Source organism: Rhea pennata, chromosome 1, assembly GCF_028389875.1.
Source record: "Rhea pennata isolate bPtePen1 chromosome 1, bPtePen1.pri, whole genome shotgun sequence".
In the NCBI taxonomy this organism is placed as follows: Eukaryota; Metazoa; Chordata; class Aves; order Rheiformes; family Rheidae; genus Rhea; species Rhea pennata.
Genome location: NC_084663.1, coordinates 194847705 through 194867457, shown reverse-complemented (window position 1 = coordinate 194867457; position 19753 = coordinate 194847705). Strand labels below are relative to the sequence as shown.

The 19753-nt window shown below is 42.7% G+C and overlaps 2 protein-coding genes across 11 annotated transcripts in view; one reads left to right on the top strand and one right to left on the bottom strand.

Annotated features, from left to right (window-relative positions):
- Window positions 1-1383: 1383 nt before the first annotated feature.
- Window positions 1384-9906, bottom strand: RNF6 (ring finger protein 6). Of its 4 annotated transcripts, none has more exons than XM_062567187.1 (5): window positions 9616-9906; window positions 7710-8986; window positions 6163-6375; window positions 5471-5578; window positions 1384-4244 (listed from the first exon to the last, which is right to left on the bottom strand). In XM_062567187.1, exons 2-5 carry the CDS (start codon window positions 7771-7773, stop codon window positions 2521-2523), a joined length of 2109 nt encoding a protein of 702 aa, XP_062423171.1. In that variant the 5' UTR covers window positions 7774-8986; window positions 9616-9906; the 3' UTR covers window positions 1384-2520. The 4 variants fall into 4 exon arrangements, with proteins under 4 accessions (XP_062423171.1, XP_062423173.1, XP_062423175.1 ...); XM_062567189.1 differs by lacking the exon at window positions 9616-9906 and having other exon boundaries at window positions 7710-7792; window positions 8905-9233; XM_062567191.1 differs by lacking the exons at window positions 7710-8986; window positions 9616-9906 and adding an exon at window positions 9260-9306.
- Window positions 9907-16986: 7080 nt separating this feature from the next.
- The window catches only part of CDK8 (cyclin dependent kinase 8), a 79411-nt gene continuing 76644 nt past the window's right edge, over window positions 16987-19753 (top strand). For 4 of the 7 annotated variants that reach the window (XR_009958550.1, XR_009958545.1, XM_062577120.1 and 1 more), the window contains exon 1: window positions 16987-17119. Coding sequence is in view for 2 of the 7 variants with exons in the window: in XM_062577120.1 (XP_062433104.1) it covers window positions 16992-17119 (128 nt within the window). In the remaining 5 variants the exon portion in view is untranslated. The remainder of the gene's footprint in view (window positions 17120-19753) is intronic. The other 3 variants (XM_062577131.1, XM_062577162.1, XM_062577152.1) reach the window with 3 other exon arrangements.

The window sequence follows — 19753 nt, the reverse complement described above, 5'->3', positions numbered from 1 at the left end:
GCATACCCATCTGGCAGCCCACGTGAAGTGCACTTTGTCATATTCCCCAGCAACAACTCAGTTACAAGTATCCTGTCACATAAGATCCTGTCTTGAACTGTGTAAGAAATTTTCCTGTTATAGTCACAAAGCAAAATCCCATCTTAATGGAAGAAGGCACAAAGAATCTCCCTTGATTTCTAGTGTATTAACGTAAGAGTTGAGCAGGATTCCAACTTGCTGTTTTTTTAAAAAAAAAAAAAAAAAAAAAAAAAAAAGGAAAAAATTGGAGGAGGTGGCACTCAACCGCAATTACCACCATCACTCTAGGTCAAGTAAGATCACTGCTTCTTTCCCCTCTTGGGACAGGCCTAGGCACACGACAGTCCAGGACACTCGTTTGCCAGCTGCACGATCCCTGGGCCACGCTGCCCTTCCATTCTCTGCTCTGCAATATGCCCGCTGCAGGGGGTATCTGAACGGCAACTGACCTCAGAAGAACCCCGATTGCCAGCAAAGCAATGGGGAGCCAAAAGGTGGTTTCTACAGATGTGTCACTCGAGTGCGGCAGCTTTCAAATATAAAGGAAATTCAGAGGAAGCAGTAGAAGACACCTACATATTTACATACTACCAACAAAGGAGCAAACAGAAATAATAGTGGTAAAAGAAAAAGTAAAACAAGCTGGTTCTGATACTCATATTTAAATCTCACTGCTTTTTAATATAGCTATGGGGGCACTTAAACTGTCAACAATGCTTGCAACAATTAGCAGTCAAAACCAGGTCACAAATCACCTAAATCACCTTAATCACCTCCCTAAACTCTCTAAATCTCATAAGGGAATTTCTTAGAACTGCTTTTAGGATTAAAAAGAAGTATTTTGAGTTTGTGAAACTTGTGTCAAAAGTTTCTCATGTGCAAAACTTAACTCCATAGATAATAGCTTAACACAGGGTTTTACATTTTCCCTTCAAAGATGCAATTAATAGATGCGTCAACTATGGCACATAGCACATGTTGCATGTCTTCTAAAAGCAATCTGGAGACACAGAAAATCAGTGCAAACTCTTCACTTGAAATATTCTTTCTGATGTTCAAAATATACACACAAAAGAAATGTTGCATTAAACCATCTTTCCCTAGGAAACATGAAGATGCACGTTACTCAAAAAAAAAAAAAATGCTTTGCAACAGTCAGCTCACTTCTGATATCCCTAGTAGTGCTTGGTGTTGTATTTGTATTTACCAAAGCAGCTAACACACACACATGCAGCAAACAAGTACACAGCTAGACAAAATGTGGGAAAGGATAAAAGAAAAAACTGAGAATAAGCATTTGGAATGATATCTTCTTATCAATCTAAAGAATATGGTTGAACAGTAATTCACACAAAGCTTCAGTTATTTACTTTGCAACTTTATTTCTTTATAAGTTATTGGTATAAAGTTTAATATCTAATTGTACAGGAATCTGGGGACTTTAAAGGAAGCTTCTTTTGTCCTTTTTAGTGTCTTTTCCCATTTGGTCCTCAGACATGTTTTAAGAGAACTAACATTATATATGTACCTGTGAGATTTCTATACAAAAACATTTTAAGCTTTTGTTTTGTTTTTCTGAGTAGGATGCAGAAATCATGCATATTGTAGACAATATAATGGTCAAGGAATTATTTCCCTCTTTAAACTAAGGCAGTTAAAAAAGAACATGAATATCAATTGAGTAGTTTGGAACAGTAAAAAGGCTTCCTCAATGCTTATTTATTCTTTGAACAAGTACCTATGTTCAGTAAGACACATCTTCTTGGAATTATCATTGATTTGATTGCTGCCTGTATTGAAAAGACAGCGATTGTCAGAGACAGCATTAAATTATGTACATTTTATAATGTCACTAACCCATCCGTTTTTGAATATGAACTTGTCAGCATTAAGCATTGTGTAAAACCACATGCAAAAATTGCCATAAAAATTTCAAATAGAACCAAATTGGCAAGTTTTTTGAAAGGATATTTCAATGTTAAAAAAAATATACTGTATATTAAAAGGAGCACTTCAAGTAACTTAAATATCTTTAGCAAACATGTCCAGCAAGAGACTCTCTGTAAAAGAAATTGTTCTTAGAACAAAAAGCTAATGAATGGCTATTTAGACACTAATTTTTCAGCACAGTGGTGAGTCTGTGTGAAACATTTCATAATCTAAATAAAAGTGAGTCCATTACACTGTTAAAAAAAACATACATTAAGCAGGACTGATTAACTATTGCATTTCTGTATTTACAAAAGTGCTTAGCATAACAAAATTATCTAAAAAAATATAAACTTTACTGATAACATTTGGTTCTACATGTACTCCTAGATCTGCACTTGGAGAAAAATAGTATTTACATTGCTAGATTTAGACAAGTTTCCTATTATTTTAAAAGAATTAACAAAAATCTCCCCACAAACAAACCCCTATGCAACTGAACTCATTCCACCTGGCTCATCATAAATAGAACAGAAGTAAATCCTTGAGTACTGAGTAGTACAAATAATTTTAGCCATTGTCTGTGGCGTTAGACCCTAATACGGGCTGCCGACAAATTGGGCAAGTAGAATTTTCTGAAAGCCAGCGATCAATACAATGAATATGAAACTCATGCATGCAAGGTAACTGCCTTAGCTTATTTCCTGTTACATATTCATTAATGCAAACACTACATGTTTTACTTATGTCATTCTCAGTGTTAATATCCCCATAGTTCCGGGTAGAAAGATTGTCAATCTGTTCTTTGGTTAAACCTCTTAAACGCTCATCATCATCATCTTCATTCAGCAAGAAGAAGTGAGCAAGTCGAAGAATGGGCAGTGTTCCATTTTCCACTAGGTTGTTAGCATCTTGAGACTGTCTGTTATCTTGACTTTCATTATTGCGACCATAATGTTGAGGAACATCGCTCTGTCCATTTGTTTCACCGCTGCCTTCTACAGCACGCCCATTCCTAGAAGAAATCTCACTTGGATCACTGCTATTGTTTACCAAATTTGAGTTACTCTGCTCTGAGTGCACACCTGGTAAGTGATGACCACCTCTTTGCATTTCTGAGTTAGATTCTGTCTCCATTAATGAACTCAGTTCTCCAAAACCTGTCATAATTTGTCGAAGGATTGATCGAAGAGCCACTGACGAAGGTTCACCAAGTCCAGTTTCTGAAATCCGACGAAGAGGTATCCGTATAGTGCTAACGTAGGTTCGAATACCAGCACGTTCTGATCGTGATATCGTACGTCGAAAGCCCCCGCTGTCACTTTCAAAAGTAACAGTGTTTTCTGCCATTCCTACTCTAGAACGAGTTCTACTAGCAATACTATCCCGATCTCTGTTTTCTCCAGGACGAATTCTTCTCACCTGAAGATCTAATGTAATTGTTGGATGCCTTCTAACAGCAGCTATTGGCCTACTAGATTCCTCCTCTTCGAAAGTTATTCCCAAGGAAGGGGAAGCACTGGACAGTTGGGAAGTCTGAGTGTTACCCCTTGCTTGTTCTTCGGCTGCCTGTGGAGAAAGTTGCACCGTCTGTCTTCTACTTCTGTTGGTTTGTTGTGTACTTCTATCTTGCCCATGCTCCTCAGAATGGGCAGTGTCATCTTGTCGTTGCAGCGGAGAGCGGCTTCGACTACTCAAAGTAGACCTTAACCGCAGAATTTCCAGTCTTTGGTTTGTACTCATCCGAACATTAGCTCTACCTCTTGGAAGTCCTGTAGAAGTACCTCTTTCTGGCATTTCTCTTTGTTCACCAGTAGCTGTAGAACTATTACGTACAGTAGTTGTTCTATAAAGGCCTGACGACTCCCTAGCTCTACTTCTGAGCCTCCCAGAGACTGGGTGAGAGGCTGCTTCAGAGCTTTGTGTCACTGAACTTCTTACAGACCTGGTCCTTGCAGTGCTTGAAGCGTCACTGTTTGCCTCTCTTGAGGTCCTGCTCCTTGTTCGTGTAGTTACTGGACTGACAGATCTTTGATGCCTTCTGTCTAAATACATTCTGCTACTATCTATACCCACATACTCTTCACCAGCAGTTTCAAAATTGTTACGTTCATGATTTATGTTGATTTCAAGACTAAATCTGAACTCCCCACTGTTTGGATTTGTTCGACTCACAGCTCTCCAAGTTTGGTTCCCACTCTGTCCACTGCGAGTGGCATTTCCTGTGCGACGAAATGTGTTCAGCCATTCAAGCAAAGAGTCACCATTTGAGCTTTCTCCAAGAACATCAGAATCTGAAAGAAATAAAGAATTATTTTCTAATGTTCATACAACAGCACACTTACCATATTATGATGAATGCCAAATCCACTGTGCTTGCCAAGCCTCGATTTCGAAGTATTACAGCAGCAGGGCAGATACCTAGCTATGCTAACTCAATTTTGCCCCCAAAAATGCTGTACATAATGTCAGCAAAAATGATCAGCTAAGCCCAGAATTCTAGTCTTACCAACAGATAGACAGAGAAGAGAATATGTTCACTTAGTCTCCTCCGAAAAAGTGTTCAGAATTAGGTGGCTTATTCAAAAACCACTTAGTTCATTTGTCCAACTTGAGCTATTGATTTAAGAGTATCCTAGTCACCTAATTATGTTAAACCAATGAAGACCATGAGAATTATCCTGCTTTAGAAAATATTTTCAAAAACTTTTCCTACAAGAAGTACAGCAAGTGATACGTGTTTTTCTCTCTGCAGATTTTTTCCCTGTGTGCCCTTGTACTCATTCCTTATTGCAGTACCCTTAGTTGTATTCCCAAGTCTCCTCCCACTGCAACCTCAACTACCATCTCAGTAACAGGAACCGTTATTGTGGTCAGTTCTGAACTATGCGTATAAGGCAGGACAAAGAGAAGAGAGAATGGTCAAGATCACAGCAAAGGCTTCCCCTTGAACAGAGCACTACTTGAGGTCTCCCTATTGCACCAGCTTTCACAAAACCTGCGAGAACTTGAATATCTTTATTTCTGAGATGTCTATTCCTCTACTGAATCTGACTAGAATTGGCCAAATGGTTAAAAAATATTGCTGGGGAAGAGAAGTCAGACAGCACAGATATACAAAACCTCACTCCACTGAAACAGTGGAAATGAAACAAGAAAAGCAGAACAGCTAAAGAAGTGCAATTTTCCATTTAGCCTTTTTCCTTTGTAACTTCTTTAGTACTCAAAGTCCTCTAAGAAGAAAAAGTAAAGTTATTTTTGTGTTGTTAAATTTACTAGCAAAGAGAAAGCAGGAAAGGAGGAGAAAGTAATTTGTGGCTGATGTAAATCTGTTCTTGTGAAACATATAAAGTTTGTTTTCTGCATTATTAGGGAATCTCCCTAAATATGAAAACAGAGACAGAAAAGACAAGACTTGAAATGGTATTTAAGTTGTTAAGCATTTCTTTTAGGCGTATGTACAGAACAACAATACTTACATATCACATGCTATTTATACATACAAATGAAGAACGTTTACCTCCAGTTGTTCTGCCTTCACTGTCTCTGTTTTCAGGATCAGTCTGTGATGCAAGACACTCCTTAGCCCCCTCCAAACGTTGCTGCAACTCTTCTGCTGTTATTTCTCCTGAAATAATTTACATTTTTAATGCCGTCAGATAACATATTTTATTGGGTCAAACCCATGCAGAAATAACAATATTTTCTATCTTGAAGTAAGATCTTCAGAAATAAATTTAATTAAATCTAAAAGAAAACACCAATAGTGTAAGACTGTAACACATGCACCCAAATAACAAAGGAAGTAGATACTGAGAAAAAAAATGCTGAAGTGTGTGTCAAGACCATGAAAACTTCCAACAATTCAAAACCCTACAAAACTGCCACATGCCAGAAGTTGTACTTCAATATTACAGATGTTCATTACCTGGATTTGAATGTTATCTATATGCAGAGGTGTTGCGGTCAAAAGAGTTACATTTTTACTCATAGTTTCAGTGTCTCTTCTAGGTTAAGAATTTTTATTGGGTACCATCAACTTTGCATGGAAAATTAGGTGTTTTTTTTTTCTCCTTTCTACAATACCACAGACTCCAGGCTACTTGAGTTATCCAACCAAAAGTGCTGCCCAACAGCAGTAGCATTACTTCGTACTTGCAATTTTGCCTGTCTTTTCTGCTGAAAGCATCCACAGGAGTGAAAGCATCTTACCAGGAGTGCCAAGCAGGTTGCGGTCTCTCATTAACCTGTAGTCTTCCTCATTGAGTTCATTAATGAATTGGTAATAAGCCTCCTCCCTACCGAGGCGCTCTAGCTGTCGTTGTCTCTCCTCTTCACCGTAACTGCGTTCTCGTGAAGACGCCTGCTCATTGCCATTCCCTGCACGGTGCCGAGAATGATCCATGGCGATAATGCCAAGCCACCCTGAACACAACCAGGTTAGAGTGCATGCTAGTTAAAGTAGAAATAAGTTCCTAGCATTTGTAACTTACTTAGTTTACTAATAAATAGCTGAAGATCATTAAGATGAACCAAATTGTATATTATTTGCCAAGTCAGTTCACCAGTGTAGTTTATTATGCAAATATTTTGCTTCTAGTCTGTTCAAAAACAGACAAAAGTCCCTTTCTCTCATTGAGAGGACACAACAGTTGGTATGCCAACCTTAAAATAAACTCAGAAATAACTGATTTATTCTTAGCCAAATAAGAATACCTTAGAAAATTAAAGGAATAATATGAAACCTATTTCCCCTCTCTTGAGTGAAATACAACAACACTGCACAGTATTTTAGAAGCTAAAATATCAGCAAAAATATTGTTCTGTAGCTATGGGACTATAATTACCTAGTGTGGACTTCTGACAATCAAAGTTACTACTTTAGGGGAAACTTCCACTTGAAACATTTACCGATTAGCAGGTAACACTACAGCGGTACTCCTTGAACTATGCCCCTTTCACCACTCCTGCAGCACAAATCCTACAGATCCATTTTTGGTTGTACTGGTTCTTTTCTGACTTCCCTTGTATATTTTCCTGGCATTCTCTAATCCAAGTATTAGCTAGCAAATGGGTACCCATCTCCAGTAAACTGGCATAAAAGAGGAAAGGCTACACTTCTACACTTTCTAAATATTGTACCAGCATGGCCACACTATTAGAAGGCATGAATAACCCTCCAGTGGTTGAAAGCGGCATCAGCTCTGTTGATTACTGTGCAATTACCATCTCTCTCGATAGCCAAACAGCTCTCAGATCAGTTCCCAACTTTTCTGTTTCCTGAAGAACGTGTGTTTTTCAACATTCAATTTGAAAGAAGAGACAAAGCCAAGTATCATCATTTAATGGGGCTCATTTTTAACAAGCCACCTGTAATATCTGCTGAGGTAGACTGATAACAGAACAGATAACTTATTTAAAGAGATCACCAGGGCAAGAGAACAACCATAGAGCACCATTCTGCTAAAATGCAGAGAAAAAAATAATTAAGTAAATCTATTTCCTTTTTTTGGTCATTCTGCTACCATATCAGAGTCACTTCAATTTCTTCTATGGGGAGACACAGAACAGCATTCTCAGTACACTTCCAATCAGTAATTAGTCTTTACAGGAAAGCTGATAAGCCAACATACAAACTAAACCAACTAACTATTAGATATACATTTACTAAAAAGTAAATCTTATCAATGCTGCCAACAGATATGAAGAATTAGAAAATTTAATTGCCAACAGCAGAAGCAGGCACACATTTAAAATACCTTTCTCATGTTCTTTGTGGGATCCATTCTGATGCATCCTTGGTCTCCTCCTTTTCCTCCCCATATGCTACTTCTTTCTTCCCCTTAGGTAACCATACTTCTAAACATCCCTTCCCAAAGAATCACCCCCCAATCTGTCTTCTATATTTCATATGGTATCTCAATGCATCTAACAATTCCCTCTTTGTTCTTTAACTAACTTAAAATAAGTCAAAACTAAGTACCTCCCTTTCAAAACATTTTCTATTGCCCTTAAGAGCTGGCTTCCCCTCCTGCCCCCAGTACTATTGCTCTCATTGCTCAGCCTCACAAGGTGTAAATAATTGCTGACTTCCATTTCGCACAGTGGCTATGTTCAAATCAGGAAATTCTCATCCAGGTTTTTGTTCCATCACCTTGGTTACTAAAAACAAACGCAACAGCACCCCTCACTTCACTCAACATACAGGAAACACTAAGTTTGTCCTGGGAACACCAGCACTTGACTATTGTTCTGAAAATGCCAAATCCACAGAGCACTGAATGTTAAGGAAAGTCCCTCTGACCCAGATGACTTAGAACTTGAGACAAGTACCACAGAAAAAGGTCAGGTAAACCTTTTGAAAACAAGTAACTGACTTACTGGATCATATTTCTGCACAGTAAAGCTCAGATATAAATTCTTAAGATGAAAAGTTCATCACATGCACTCTTCCTCTACCTAAATAAAGGTTCTCTACTTTTCATACACACAATCTGAAAATCTCTTATCTACTTCAGATTTTGTAGGTGGTAGAAAAAAATACCATTATAGTAGGATGATTAATCACACTCTTTAAATGACTCACTTAGAAACACCAAGAAGTGTGAAGTGTTCAGTTATCCCATCTGTTTAAAATAACTGCATGGATAACAACTACTACCTGTATTTATTGTTATCAAACACCATGAAAATCAAGTACTTTGGCACTTAAAATACTTTAGAGTATTGAAAGTTGAAGGGTATTAACTACTAAGATGAAAGATAAATGAAACAGAAATCCAGTTATGACTCAGGGTTATTATTCCACTGTAAAGAAACAGGTGCCACATACCAAGGGTTTATCGACATTTTCTAGAATTTTCAGTCTAAGGCTAATTCCTTCAGTTTTTATTTTACAGTTCCTGCAGCCCACTCTCAAAGATCTACATTCATTTTTATCAAAGCAATATATACCTTATGCTTTTAGGTTCTGGCCTCTTTCCATGAATTCCTATCCACAATTCAATTTAGCACTCATTTTCTGAAAGACTACCACCTGATTGCAAGCAAGATGACAGCTGAGTTTAGATGATGAAACCTCCCCGCCTGGACAGGGCTATTTAGCATTTCTGGCACATTTCAACCTCCAGGCAGGATGATCTCACCGAATTTGAAGGGAGGAGGGATAGCCTGGGGGAGGAGGAAGGGGGGAGGGAGAAAGGCAAAGGAGGAATCACCAGGTAATTAAAAACAGGCGGAAGGGGACCCCAAACGATCCACCCCTAAGGCCTGGGCCTGCCCGCTCCCCCCCCTCCACACACCCACGCACCCCTCCGCCCCCGCCCCGGCGGCGGCAGGGCCCGCCGATCCCTGCCACGCCGTGCGGGGCTGGCGGTCTCCGAGCCCTTCCCCGGGCCGGGCTGCCGGGCCTGGCGCGCAGGTGGGAGCGGGCGGGAGCGGGCAGCCTCTGGCCGGGCCGGGCCGCGCCACCGCCCCCACCGCTGCCTGTTGTCGGCCGCTCCGGGGGGCGGGGGGGAGGGGGGGGGGAGGTGACGTGACTGACACCTCCTCCGCCCAATCACCTGGGCGAGGCACGGCCGCCGACCAATCGCAGCAGGGCAGGGCAGACCCCTGTCCGCCCGCTTCTCTCCTCCCCCGTCTCCCCGGTCGGGCCCCGCCACTAACCGCCACCGGCCGGATCTACTCCCTCCGGCGCGGCCCGCGCCCGCCGCCTCGTCCCCCCTGCCCTGCGGGGAACGGCATCACCCGCTGCGCCAAACCGGGGGCGAGGCGCCCATGCCGCCGCGTGCCCTGGGGGAGTCTCGCCGAGAGCTGCGGCACCGGGGGCCCCCGAGAGCCCGTCCCCGCCTCCTCGCCGGGGCGCGGGCCGGCCCGGCCCGGTCTAGCCCTACTCCGCGCTCCGCTTCCCTCCCAGCGGCAGCTGCAGCCGCCGCCTACGCCGGCAAGAAACGGACCCCTTGGTCTCCGAGCGGCGCGCTCCAGCCCCGATTCCTGTCCGGGTGGCTGCAGGGAGCTGCGAACAGAGGGTTCCGAGCACGTGAGCGCGGCCCCGGGGCAAGCGCCGCCCCTCCCGCGCAGGCGCAGAGGTGCCTCTCGCGGGCGGCCGTTGGGCTGCGCGCGCTTCTGCGGGTCAACGGCCGGGGCGAGCGGCGGGGCTGCTGCCTGCGGGGCGCCGCTGCCCCGCTCTGCGCCGAGCTGGCCGCCTGCCGGCCCTGTCCCGCCGCCCCAGCCCTGTCGTTGGTTGGCCACAGGCTGTGGCTGAGGCCTGTGAAGCGCCTGTGGCATAACTAGGGCAAATGAAAACGTAAATCCGCGGCCTGTGCCCTTTCCCACCACTCCTCAGGCCACAGGGAGCCGGCACTGCTTGGTTGCTGCCCGGCAGCACCTGAGATCCCTGCTTGGTGCTCGTGGGCTCGCCGTTCATGTGTTCATACTAACGCTTTGGCTTTCTGCTGTGGCCAACTTGCCATTCTCCACATCTTTTGCCCATTTAAGCAGATAAAGGAAGTTGTTCCAAGTACTGTTGTTCTGTCAGTGCACCCACTGTGCGTCAAAACTCCCCTGCCCTGGTGGGTATGAGCCTGCAGAAGTAGATAAACTTACACAAAGGGGAATTGACAGTACCTCAGTTTTAAGCTGTGGAGTAAGCTCAAGAACTTCAAAATAATCCCGTACCATCAACAATCATATTTTACCAATTCCGTATAGCAAGGGTGCAGCTTCAGGTACTCGTTTGGTACTTCATAATCTCATTCTTTGTATTATTTATTACCACTGTTTCTTCCTACTCTCTTCTTCAGCCTGCTTGTTTGACAGGATCTTTCTCCCATTTCCCCATGATGTCTTCCTGTCCTTCCTTCTTTTCTCTTCAACTTTTCCTTTTGCAGGAACCTCCCTTCACTTTCTCCAGCTATTCTCTAAAATAAACCATCAAGTGCTTAATGCTGATGGAGAAACTGTTATGTTTAAAGCTGTGATTTGAGTTGTTTCAATTTGTAGAGCCCTACAAGTTTTTCACCCAAGGTGCAAACCCTTTTACAAATTTCACATATGCTGATTACTGATAACGTTGATAGCATACACAAATTTTCTTTTCTTGGTCACTTCTGCAAATTCCTTCTACGCAGGGCAGAAACTGACCGGCTGTGACAGGTGAGTATGTTGCACATCTTATATACACTGTTTGAATCAGCAAATCACAAGATTTAATGAGAACGATTCTATAATGATGTAAGAAAACCTAATTCCAACAATATCTAGAATACTCAGACTTTGTTTCAAATTTGCTTGGAGAAATAAAGTATGGGTATTTCTTACGGAATGTCTCTAATGTGAAGGCAAACCTCCATTAATGAATGAAGCGATAGAAAGGGGTAAGAGCCTGTGTCTGGGGAGATACCTCCATTCCTCAATTTACATTACACGCTCCAGGATTTATTTGTTCCAGTTAAATAATGAGTTTACACAAAGGTTACATTTAAGTTCCTTGTGTAGTTTTGCACTGTTCCCATGGCTGTTGGCCTATATTTTCTATCTTTCCTTAAAGCTTATATTGAATTAGTTTATTTAATACTGATATGTTCTGAAAGTCAATGCAGAATTTTGTATTCATTTCCTATTCAAAATAATATTTTGCAAAAATGTGATGTAACTATGTTTTTACATTATGTTCTTAATATGAAATAACAATAATAGATCTTTCCTTAAATATTATTAATGCACTGTAGCATTGTTTTCTATAAGAAAATACTTTCCTTGGAACTATAATAAAAATAGTCTTTAGAGGGCAGCAAACCCCAGCAGTTACGTTTTGTAAAGCTGTCATAAAACCTGCAAGGCTGGTTTTAATTTGATTGTACAGTCATTTAAGTTGTTTAGAAAGTAAGTTTATTATATTGTGTAAGTAAGACAGACAAGTAAAACAGTAAGACAGTTTTAATCAATTTTTAAAATCTAGTCTTAGTATGTGCAGATGATACTGACATGATGTCATTGAATATGAGGGCAAGGCTGCCTCTGAGAGGGGTGTAGACAGGCTGGAGGTATGGGCCATCAGGACTCAAGAGTTCATCAAGGACAAATGCCAAGTCTTTCACCTGGGACTGACTAACCCTCTGGGACTATACATAATGGGGACTTACTGGCTGGTAGTGTTTCTGCTGAAAAAGATCTGGGGATCATGGTGGACAGTGGAGTGCACTAAACATGAGCCAAGAGTGCACCCTGGCACCCAGTGATGAAAACTAATGGTATCCTGGGCTGTATCAACAGGAGCATAGACAATAGGCAAGTGATTATTTCTCTTTAGCTGGCACTTATTTGCCTGCATCTAAAATACAGTTTCCAATTTGGGTCTCCCCAGTACAAGAAAAATATTGATAAACTGGAGTGAGTTCAGTGGAGGCCACCAAGATGGCCAGAGGCTGAAGCACTTGCCCTGTGCAGAGAGGCTCGAGGTCCTAATAGCAGCCTGCCAGTACCAGTTAATGAGAGTTAGTGCCAGTAACCGGAGGTTAAGGAGAAGACAATGCCAGGCTCTCTATGGAGATGCACAGTGGGAGAAGAGACAGTGGTCATAAACTGAAAAAGGGGAGGTTTAAAGTAGATAAAAGGACAGAAGTTTTCATCCGAGGACAGTGATAGGATGCCCTGGTCACGAGGGTCATCAAGAGAGATATGGGAATCTCCTTCCTCAAAGGTTTCCAAGGCCCAACCGGACAAAGCCCCAAGCAACTTGGGCTTAATGGCAACCCTGCTTTGAGCAGGAAATTAAATTAGGTGATCTCTTGACGTCCCTTCAAACCTAAATGTTTCCCTATCTACTGAAATAATGTAAAATAATATTCAATATTAGTCTTTACTTCCTGCCGAATAGGGCACTTTTCAGTAAAAAAATAAAGTTCTTCATAGGAAAATTTTTCAAGGTCTGTAGAGACTCCTTAGAACTGACACCTTGGCTTCTTCAGGAGCATAAAACAGACTCATATTTATTGAGGATGGCCCTGTGTCAGCTAAACAGGTCTGTGGCTGCATGACTCTGTCCTATACAGTAAAAAGTAAAGTGTAAAATAAAAAATACTTAGCTTTACATACAAAACTATTTGTAGAATCAACACTTCAGCTTTAAATAAATTGCATTCTTAAATGCAGCCAGTATTCAGCTAACTCATCTGCACATTAAGAACTGCAAGATCATTTCTATAAAACGATCGATCTATGGATCTCAGTTTGTTTTTCTTTACAAATAGAAAAGAACACCCCTCCTGCAATATTCTGTTGCTTTCAGCTCTCCGTAATCTAAGCCGAAGTGGAAGATGTAGAGCACTTAACAAGATTGTCCCTTTCTCATTCAATACCAACCTGGGAACAACTTAGACTTCTAAAGAGTATCCCTTTGGCTTCAATGTGAAACTTTTAGCAGGAAGCTGCTCTTAAAGGATGAGTAGCTGGTCTCTGAAAAGCATATTTTGCATGTTTAAATTTGGCAAATCAGTAAATGGAGTGGAGAAGAAATTCTAGGGGCATTCATTAGGCATGGGGTCATGTGATTGTTACAGATATCCATTTAAAATTACAAGGTGAGAAAGCAGAGAAATTAAAGATACGCTGTTATATTTTTGTCCTCTATTTACAAAGACTGTGAATAAAGTATCTTTTCGTGGTAGTAGTAGATTAAGTAGCTTTTTGTGCATTCCGCGGCTGTAAGTTTCAGAAATTCTGATTCTTGCACCTACACTGTGGACACTGAGGTGCCAACATGCTCATAACAAAACCAGCTTTGCTTTTAGAATTTCCAGTGCAGCTGCTCCAGCTTGGGTACAGACCCCTCTTTATCTGGTGCCTTACCTCAACAGTCAACATCTGCTTATTGCTACAGTCCAGGCAGTTCCCAAACAATTCAGGTCTTTCACGGTGAAATACAATTCCCTACATTCAGAGACATTTAATGAAGTGAACCGTCTTGACTACTTCTCTGGACAGACACTGCTCACTTTGATAACCATCTCCAACTCACTATGCTTTATCACTGCTAGCATGTTAACAGTTACTTTTCTACGGAGAACTGATTTTCTTCAGGTGTAGTGGTTTCAAACAACAAATGTCAAAAGCGTTTGCATGCAGGAAATAGTAGACACAATGCAAAGTTGGAGTAGGAGGATCTTGTAAAGGACAACATGAATGATAGGAAAAAGCAGAAAGTGGAAAGCTTCGAAGAACTGAATTCAGCAAGGCATGTTCAGCATACATTTACAGCTTTTTAAATCAGTTTCTGAGACTGCAGAAAAGGAGAGATGACGAAACAGGTAGTATGAGATGAGAAATTCTATCATGAAAAGCATTTCTTGCCAATTGAAAGAGCTGTTATAGGGACCTGAGTCAGGAATGGCAGATCATGACCTGGTCATCTCTTTAAGAATGGAGCAAAAAATTAAACTTTTTCTTGATATTATGCTGTTGTACTTTGACAGATTCTTAAACTAAATCACGAGACATAACAGCTTTTCCCATTAAATAAAATTGAAAGTTGTTCCTGAAATGTCAATTTCTTACCATTAAAAAGATCTTTTTTTTTTTTTTTTTTTTTGTTCCAAATCTCTTACGATTTGGTACCTGTCCATTTGAATTGGTAAAATTGGATATTACCCACAGTAAAAGCACTTGATGTAAAACCAGAATGAAGAAGCAGAAGATTGTAGTTACACTAGTTCTGGATGGCATATAACCCAAATGTTACGAAAGGCTAATGAAAGAAACATTTGCAGAGAGGCAGACTTCTAAGCATTCTTACAAAATGATCAAAACCTAAAAGAAAATAAAAGTTATTTCTGTTGTGGTTTGGACTTCTGAGTTTGTTTGGCAAAGTACTGCATTCTTTCCAAATGGCTTAGTGTAAACATGTGAAACGTATCACAGGTCCTCGGAAAAGAAGTCTGGATCCTATATCCTCATTTGTATTCATGTCATCTTTTCTTCCTAAGCAGACACTGATTCTCCTCCACACCCCGTCATGGTTTTGTTCGAGACAGACTCAGTGCATGTGTTAATTACTGTGCAATACGATGGGAAGAAGTTTGGATATTTATTGCCTGTGTGAAAGAGTGACAAATAATGCAAAGAACACTACAAAGTTATAGAAAAGGGATTATCTTCATTTCTCCTTGCTGGCGGGAGTGAGTGTTGTCAGGAGCAGGGTACTGACAGTGGCGGCTCCAGCTGTGCAAGTGTGGTCCCAGGTGTCCCAGGAGGTCCTCCACAGTCAGACCTCCCCGAAGGCAGAGTCATGCCGCTATGCTCCAGCTTGAGGTAGATGAGTTTTATGAGGTGGAGAGCATCTTCCTGACTGTTGGACCCTGACGCTTGGCAGACCACTCCAAGCTGTTTCTTGTGGATTGATGCAGCAAGTTGCCAGGCAAATGTCCTTTTATGTTTTCTGTTCTGGAATTTCTACTAATTGCATGTTTGTTTGTTTTTTTATAATGTCTGCATAATTGTGCTTTATCTAATGTAAGTTATGTCCCTAACAACTACACAGCAACATACTGAAGGTCAAACTGTGGGCCTCCCTACAGCAGTAATTATTTGAGTAATGACAGCTCAGTAGGGCTAACACATCCGTATTCCCAATTTTCAGGATTCAAGCTTACTGTATAAATTAAAATGGGAAAAAAAATTGGAATGTACAGAATTACAGAAAATGTAATTTCTTCTTTTAGAATCCCCCAGACTGTATTTTGTCTTTCTTTGAGTTAGGGATTTGAGTGCCCACTGACCAGCATTGCATTCTTGAGATGCAATGTGCTGCATATATGCATGTTTACTAAAAATGCCAAAAGTTGGACTGTATTTAAACAGATTCTTGCAGTTCTAGTTTAGTTACACAGTCCCTATTCTGAAAAAAATGTCTCACTGGCCGTGTGTTGGGTTAGTAGCTACAGTTCTGTTAATAAAGCAGAGGAGTCAGAAAGCAGCCCCTTACTGGTAGCACGCAAGGGCTTTGCTGAACATACTGATTTTGCGCTAAACCGCAGGCAGCGTGATCCCGGGGTCGCCAGCACCGGGACATGCAGCTGCACCCGCACCCAAACTCGTGCAATCTTCTTAATTAAAACAACGTTAAAATACAAGCTGGCAGTTACGGCAGAAAGGACCAGCGGTGTCTGCCATCATCAGTCCGGAACAGGCTGGGCTGCATCTACCCCCGTGAGGTGGCAACCTGCATGCCCGGTGATGACGTAATGACGACGTGCTGCCCGTGCCGGTGCCCAGCGCCGTGCCTGCGCGGGGAGACCCCGCGGCAGTGAGCGCACCCGCGGCCTCTCCCCAGCCGGGCTTAGGGAGCCGCTTCCCCGCCTTCCGCGCTGCCTCCTCTCCTCTCCCGCCCCGCCGCGGCCCGGCCCCGGCCCGCCCCGCGGCCCCGCAGAGCACCAGGGACTACAGCTCCCAGGCGGCAGCGCGCGGCCTCGCCGGCTGAAGACTACAGCTCCCAGCGTGCTTCGCTCGGCCAAGACTACGGCTCCCGGCATGCAGTGCGGGGTGCCTCTCCCCCGCCCCCCTCTCCCCCGCCCGCGTACTACATCTTCCAGCGTGCTGCAGTCGCGGCATCCGACCGCGCCTCTTGCCGCGAAGCATGCCGGGACGAGGGGGCGTGGGGGGCGTGGCTCCGGCGGGGGTCGCAGCCGGCCGCGTTCCACGTGGTGCGCTGCCCGCCGCGCCCGGTGCCGGGGAGGCGCCTGGGCTTTGCGACGCTTCTTTGCGGCAGTGCGGTCAGGCGCGGCGGCCGTATTCCGCCCGGGAGACCGGCTGTTGTGCCGCCCGCTGGCCGGCCGAGGCGGGGAGGGGCGGCGGAGGACGGGGCTCGGGAGGGGAGGGAGCAGCCCCGCCGCCCGCCCGCCTGCCCCTGGATGGTCCGCGGGGCGGCTCGGCGGCCTCCTCCTGCTGCTGCTGCCGGGGCGCGGCGGGGCGGGGCGCGGCGGGGAGCGCGGCGGGCCGGGGGCGGCGGCGGCGGGGGGCGGCTCGGCGCGGCGCGGCGGGCGCTGAAGATGGACTATGACTTCAAGGTGAAGCTGACCGGGGAGCGCGAGCGCGTGGAGGACCTCTTCGAGTACGAGGGCTGCAAGGTGGGCAGGGGCACCTACGGGCACGTCTACAAAGCCAAGCGGAAGGACGGGTGAGTGAGGAGCCGCGCTCGCCCTTCGGCCCCCCCCCGGCGGCCCCGCCGCGGCGCGGCCCTCGGGCCCGGCCCGGCCCAGGGGGCGCTCCCCGCTCCGCCTGCGTCTGCCCTCGCCTCGCCTCGCCTCGCCTGGCTGTTAAAACCCTCTGCTCGTCTCTCCCGTGCTGCCGGCTCCTGTGTCACCCGGAGCGTGTTCTAATGTGCCCGTTCCTGTCCCTTCGGTGTAATACTAGAGCCGCCCCCCCTTTCTCCCCCCCCTTTTTTTTTCGTCCTGGTAGCTTTTGGAAGAAGGAAAAAAATGTAGTTAAGGAGAACGCTTAACTTAACGAGTTTTCACTTTGAATAACCGAGTAGCCGCTTAAAATGTTCAGCGTGACCATCTGCTCTGTAGAACAGTTCGGTTTTTTTTCCTGTAGTGTTTTTTTCTTTTTGGCTGATTTATTGCTTCTAGTCACCATTTTGACTATTCTTGCTGGCTGCTCCTGGAACTGAAGTCTCCTCATCCTTTCAGGGCTTTAAAATACTCTGAAAAATCTATTTTTTTGTGACCAGTTCTTTTATAGACTTGAGCAAATGAATTACTTGGTGTAAATACTTGAAAGAGCAAATGTAGCTGAAGAGATTTGCTGGTCCATGACATGGCACCACTTTTTCAACAACAGAACAATGGGAAGTAGAGAGCAGAAGACATGGGGAAGGCAGAGGTTGTTCTTGTAATAGGTCCTAAATTTAAAGTTATCTGTTGTTTTTGCTACAGTTTCTGTGTGTTCCCATTGATATAATGTGTATTTTAAAATTCTAGGTACTCTTTACATTTGATAAATCACTTTTTTAAAGGTTCTGGTCACTTATGATTGAAATATGGTCTGATTCTTTTTGTGTAAGTTGTAGTTCTAAAGATGTTTGAATTACCTCCAGAATGCTTTTGCAATGGGACTGGTTATACCTTATTTTGTCTAATGTGTCTTAAACATGCTTGTATTAACAATGGCACAGCTGTTTTCCATGAGTCTTGCTCACTGGTATGAGTCAGCTAACTTTTTTTTTCAAATTTTAAGTTGGAGCCTTCAAACCTGTGTGGTTCACAAGAATAATTTTTATGTTGTCTAAATGATCTTTTCTTTGAGATTAAGAATTTTGAGTTTGAGAAGCTGTTGTCTTAAGTCTCCTTACATGCAGGTACTTTGCTAAGTATAACCCAGCCCTAGCTTCAACAAAGATAAGGAGACCTGTAATACAAAAATAGCTTTCAATACTTCATCTATTAGGTGAATTTCCAGTGTTTGTCAGCCTCTTCTTTGCAGCTGTTTAGCGTACTGTGCTGCAGCAGTATATAGCAAATTCAGAATTTGTTACTGGTGAAGCATTAGTCAAACATTTTTAGTAGTCTAGAGTTAGTGTCTAGAGTTACTGGTAGCAATGTTATTTTGAGTAATTTTGGCAAAATACAACTATGTTTTTAAAAATATTTAAAGATCAAATGTGGTCTTTAAAGTAGAATTTTTTTCTCAGTTCTTGAGTGTATGATTTTGAATTCTGTCTTTTTGGGGGAGGAGAGGAGGAAAACTGAGGTATGATATTAGATTGGACTTTGCCAGAAAAACTGATGAGTACAGTATATTGTCCCATTTTTTTCCACATTGCTCACTTAGAGGCTCGTTCCCCTTCCCTTTTCCTGGTGTCTCTTATTTGCTTTTCAGATTCTGAAAACTTTCTCTATTAAATATGCTGTGTAATGGCCCTCAGAGTGTCACTCAAATACTTAAAATACCAGTGTCTGTGTATGGTTTTGTAGCTTCTAGTGTACTTGTACACATATGTTTTTAAACTATATGGATGGAATTTGGATTGAAGTTAAAGGTTCTCTTTAGAGTCCCTTATCATAAGGAATCAAACTCTGAAAGCAAACATTCAGTTACTCGTTTTCTGAAACTATGATGATAGATGAATGGACTTTATGCATTTTATAGTGATGAGCGTATGAAAGACAATTTAACTTTTGCATATTTGTATATGCCAAACACTATTTCAGTATCTCCAAATGGTAAATATTGGTGGTAAGTAGCCTTTTCCTTGAGCAAGTGTAGTATTTACGCAGCTCATACTTTCTTTACGTATGAAGTTACCATTTTGTTCTCTTTAACCTTCATACTTTTTTCCCTTAAATATATACATATGCTTTAAACTTCATTATATGCTTTTTATTTTTTTAAATAACAAAACTCCCTTTAAGCCTATTAATACTCATCACACTTTTCAGAGGATTTTGAAGAATGTGTGTTACAGGACTGTGAACATTTTAATAAAAATCCTGGAGCTGTTTTTTAATGACAAAACTTTCTGCATATGGATGTCTAATGAATAGAACAAATACTGATATCAGTAAGTCTGTGTGTACAAATATGTTTTCAGAAGCCCTTGGTGATGAAAATCCAGTTTAGTAGGAGTTAATGTCTTTAGCATGACAACAGACCTCACCTTACTTTTTTTCTGATTGCTTTTACAGTTGCCTCTGAGGTGAAATGTGACAGTTCAAATTAGATAGCAGCTGTGTGTCCTAACCATAGGAGGACAATTAAAGAAAATGTAGCTAGCTGAAACTACAAGGAGATACTTTGGGAGACAGTCTTA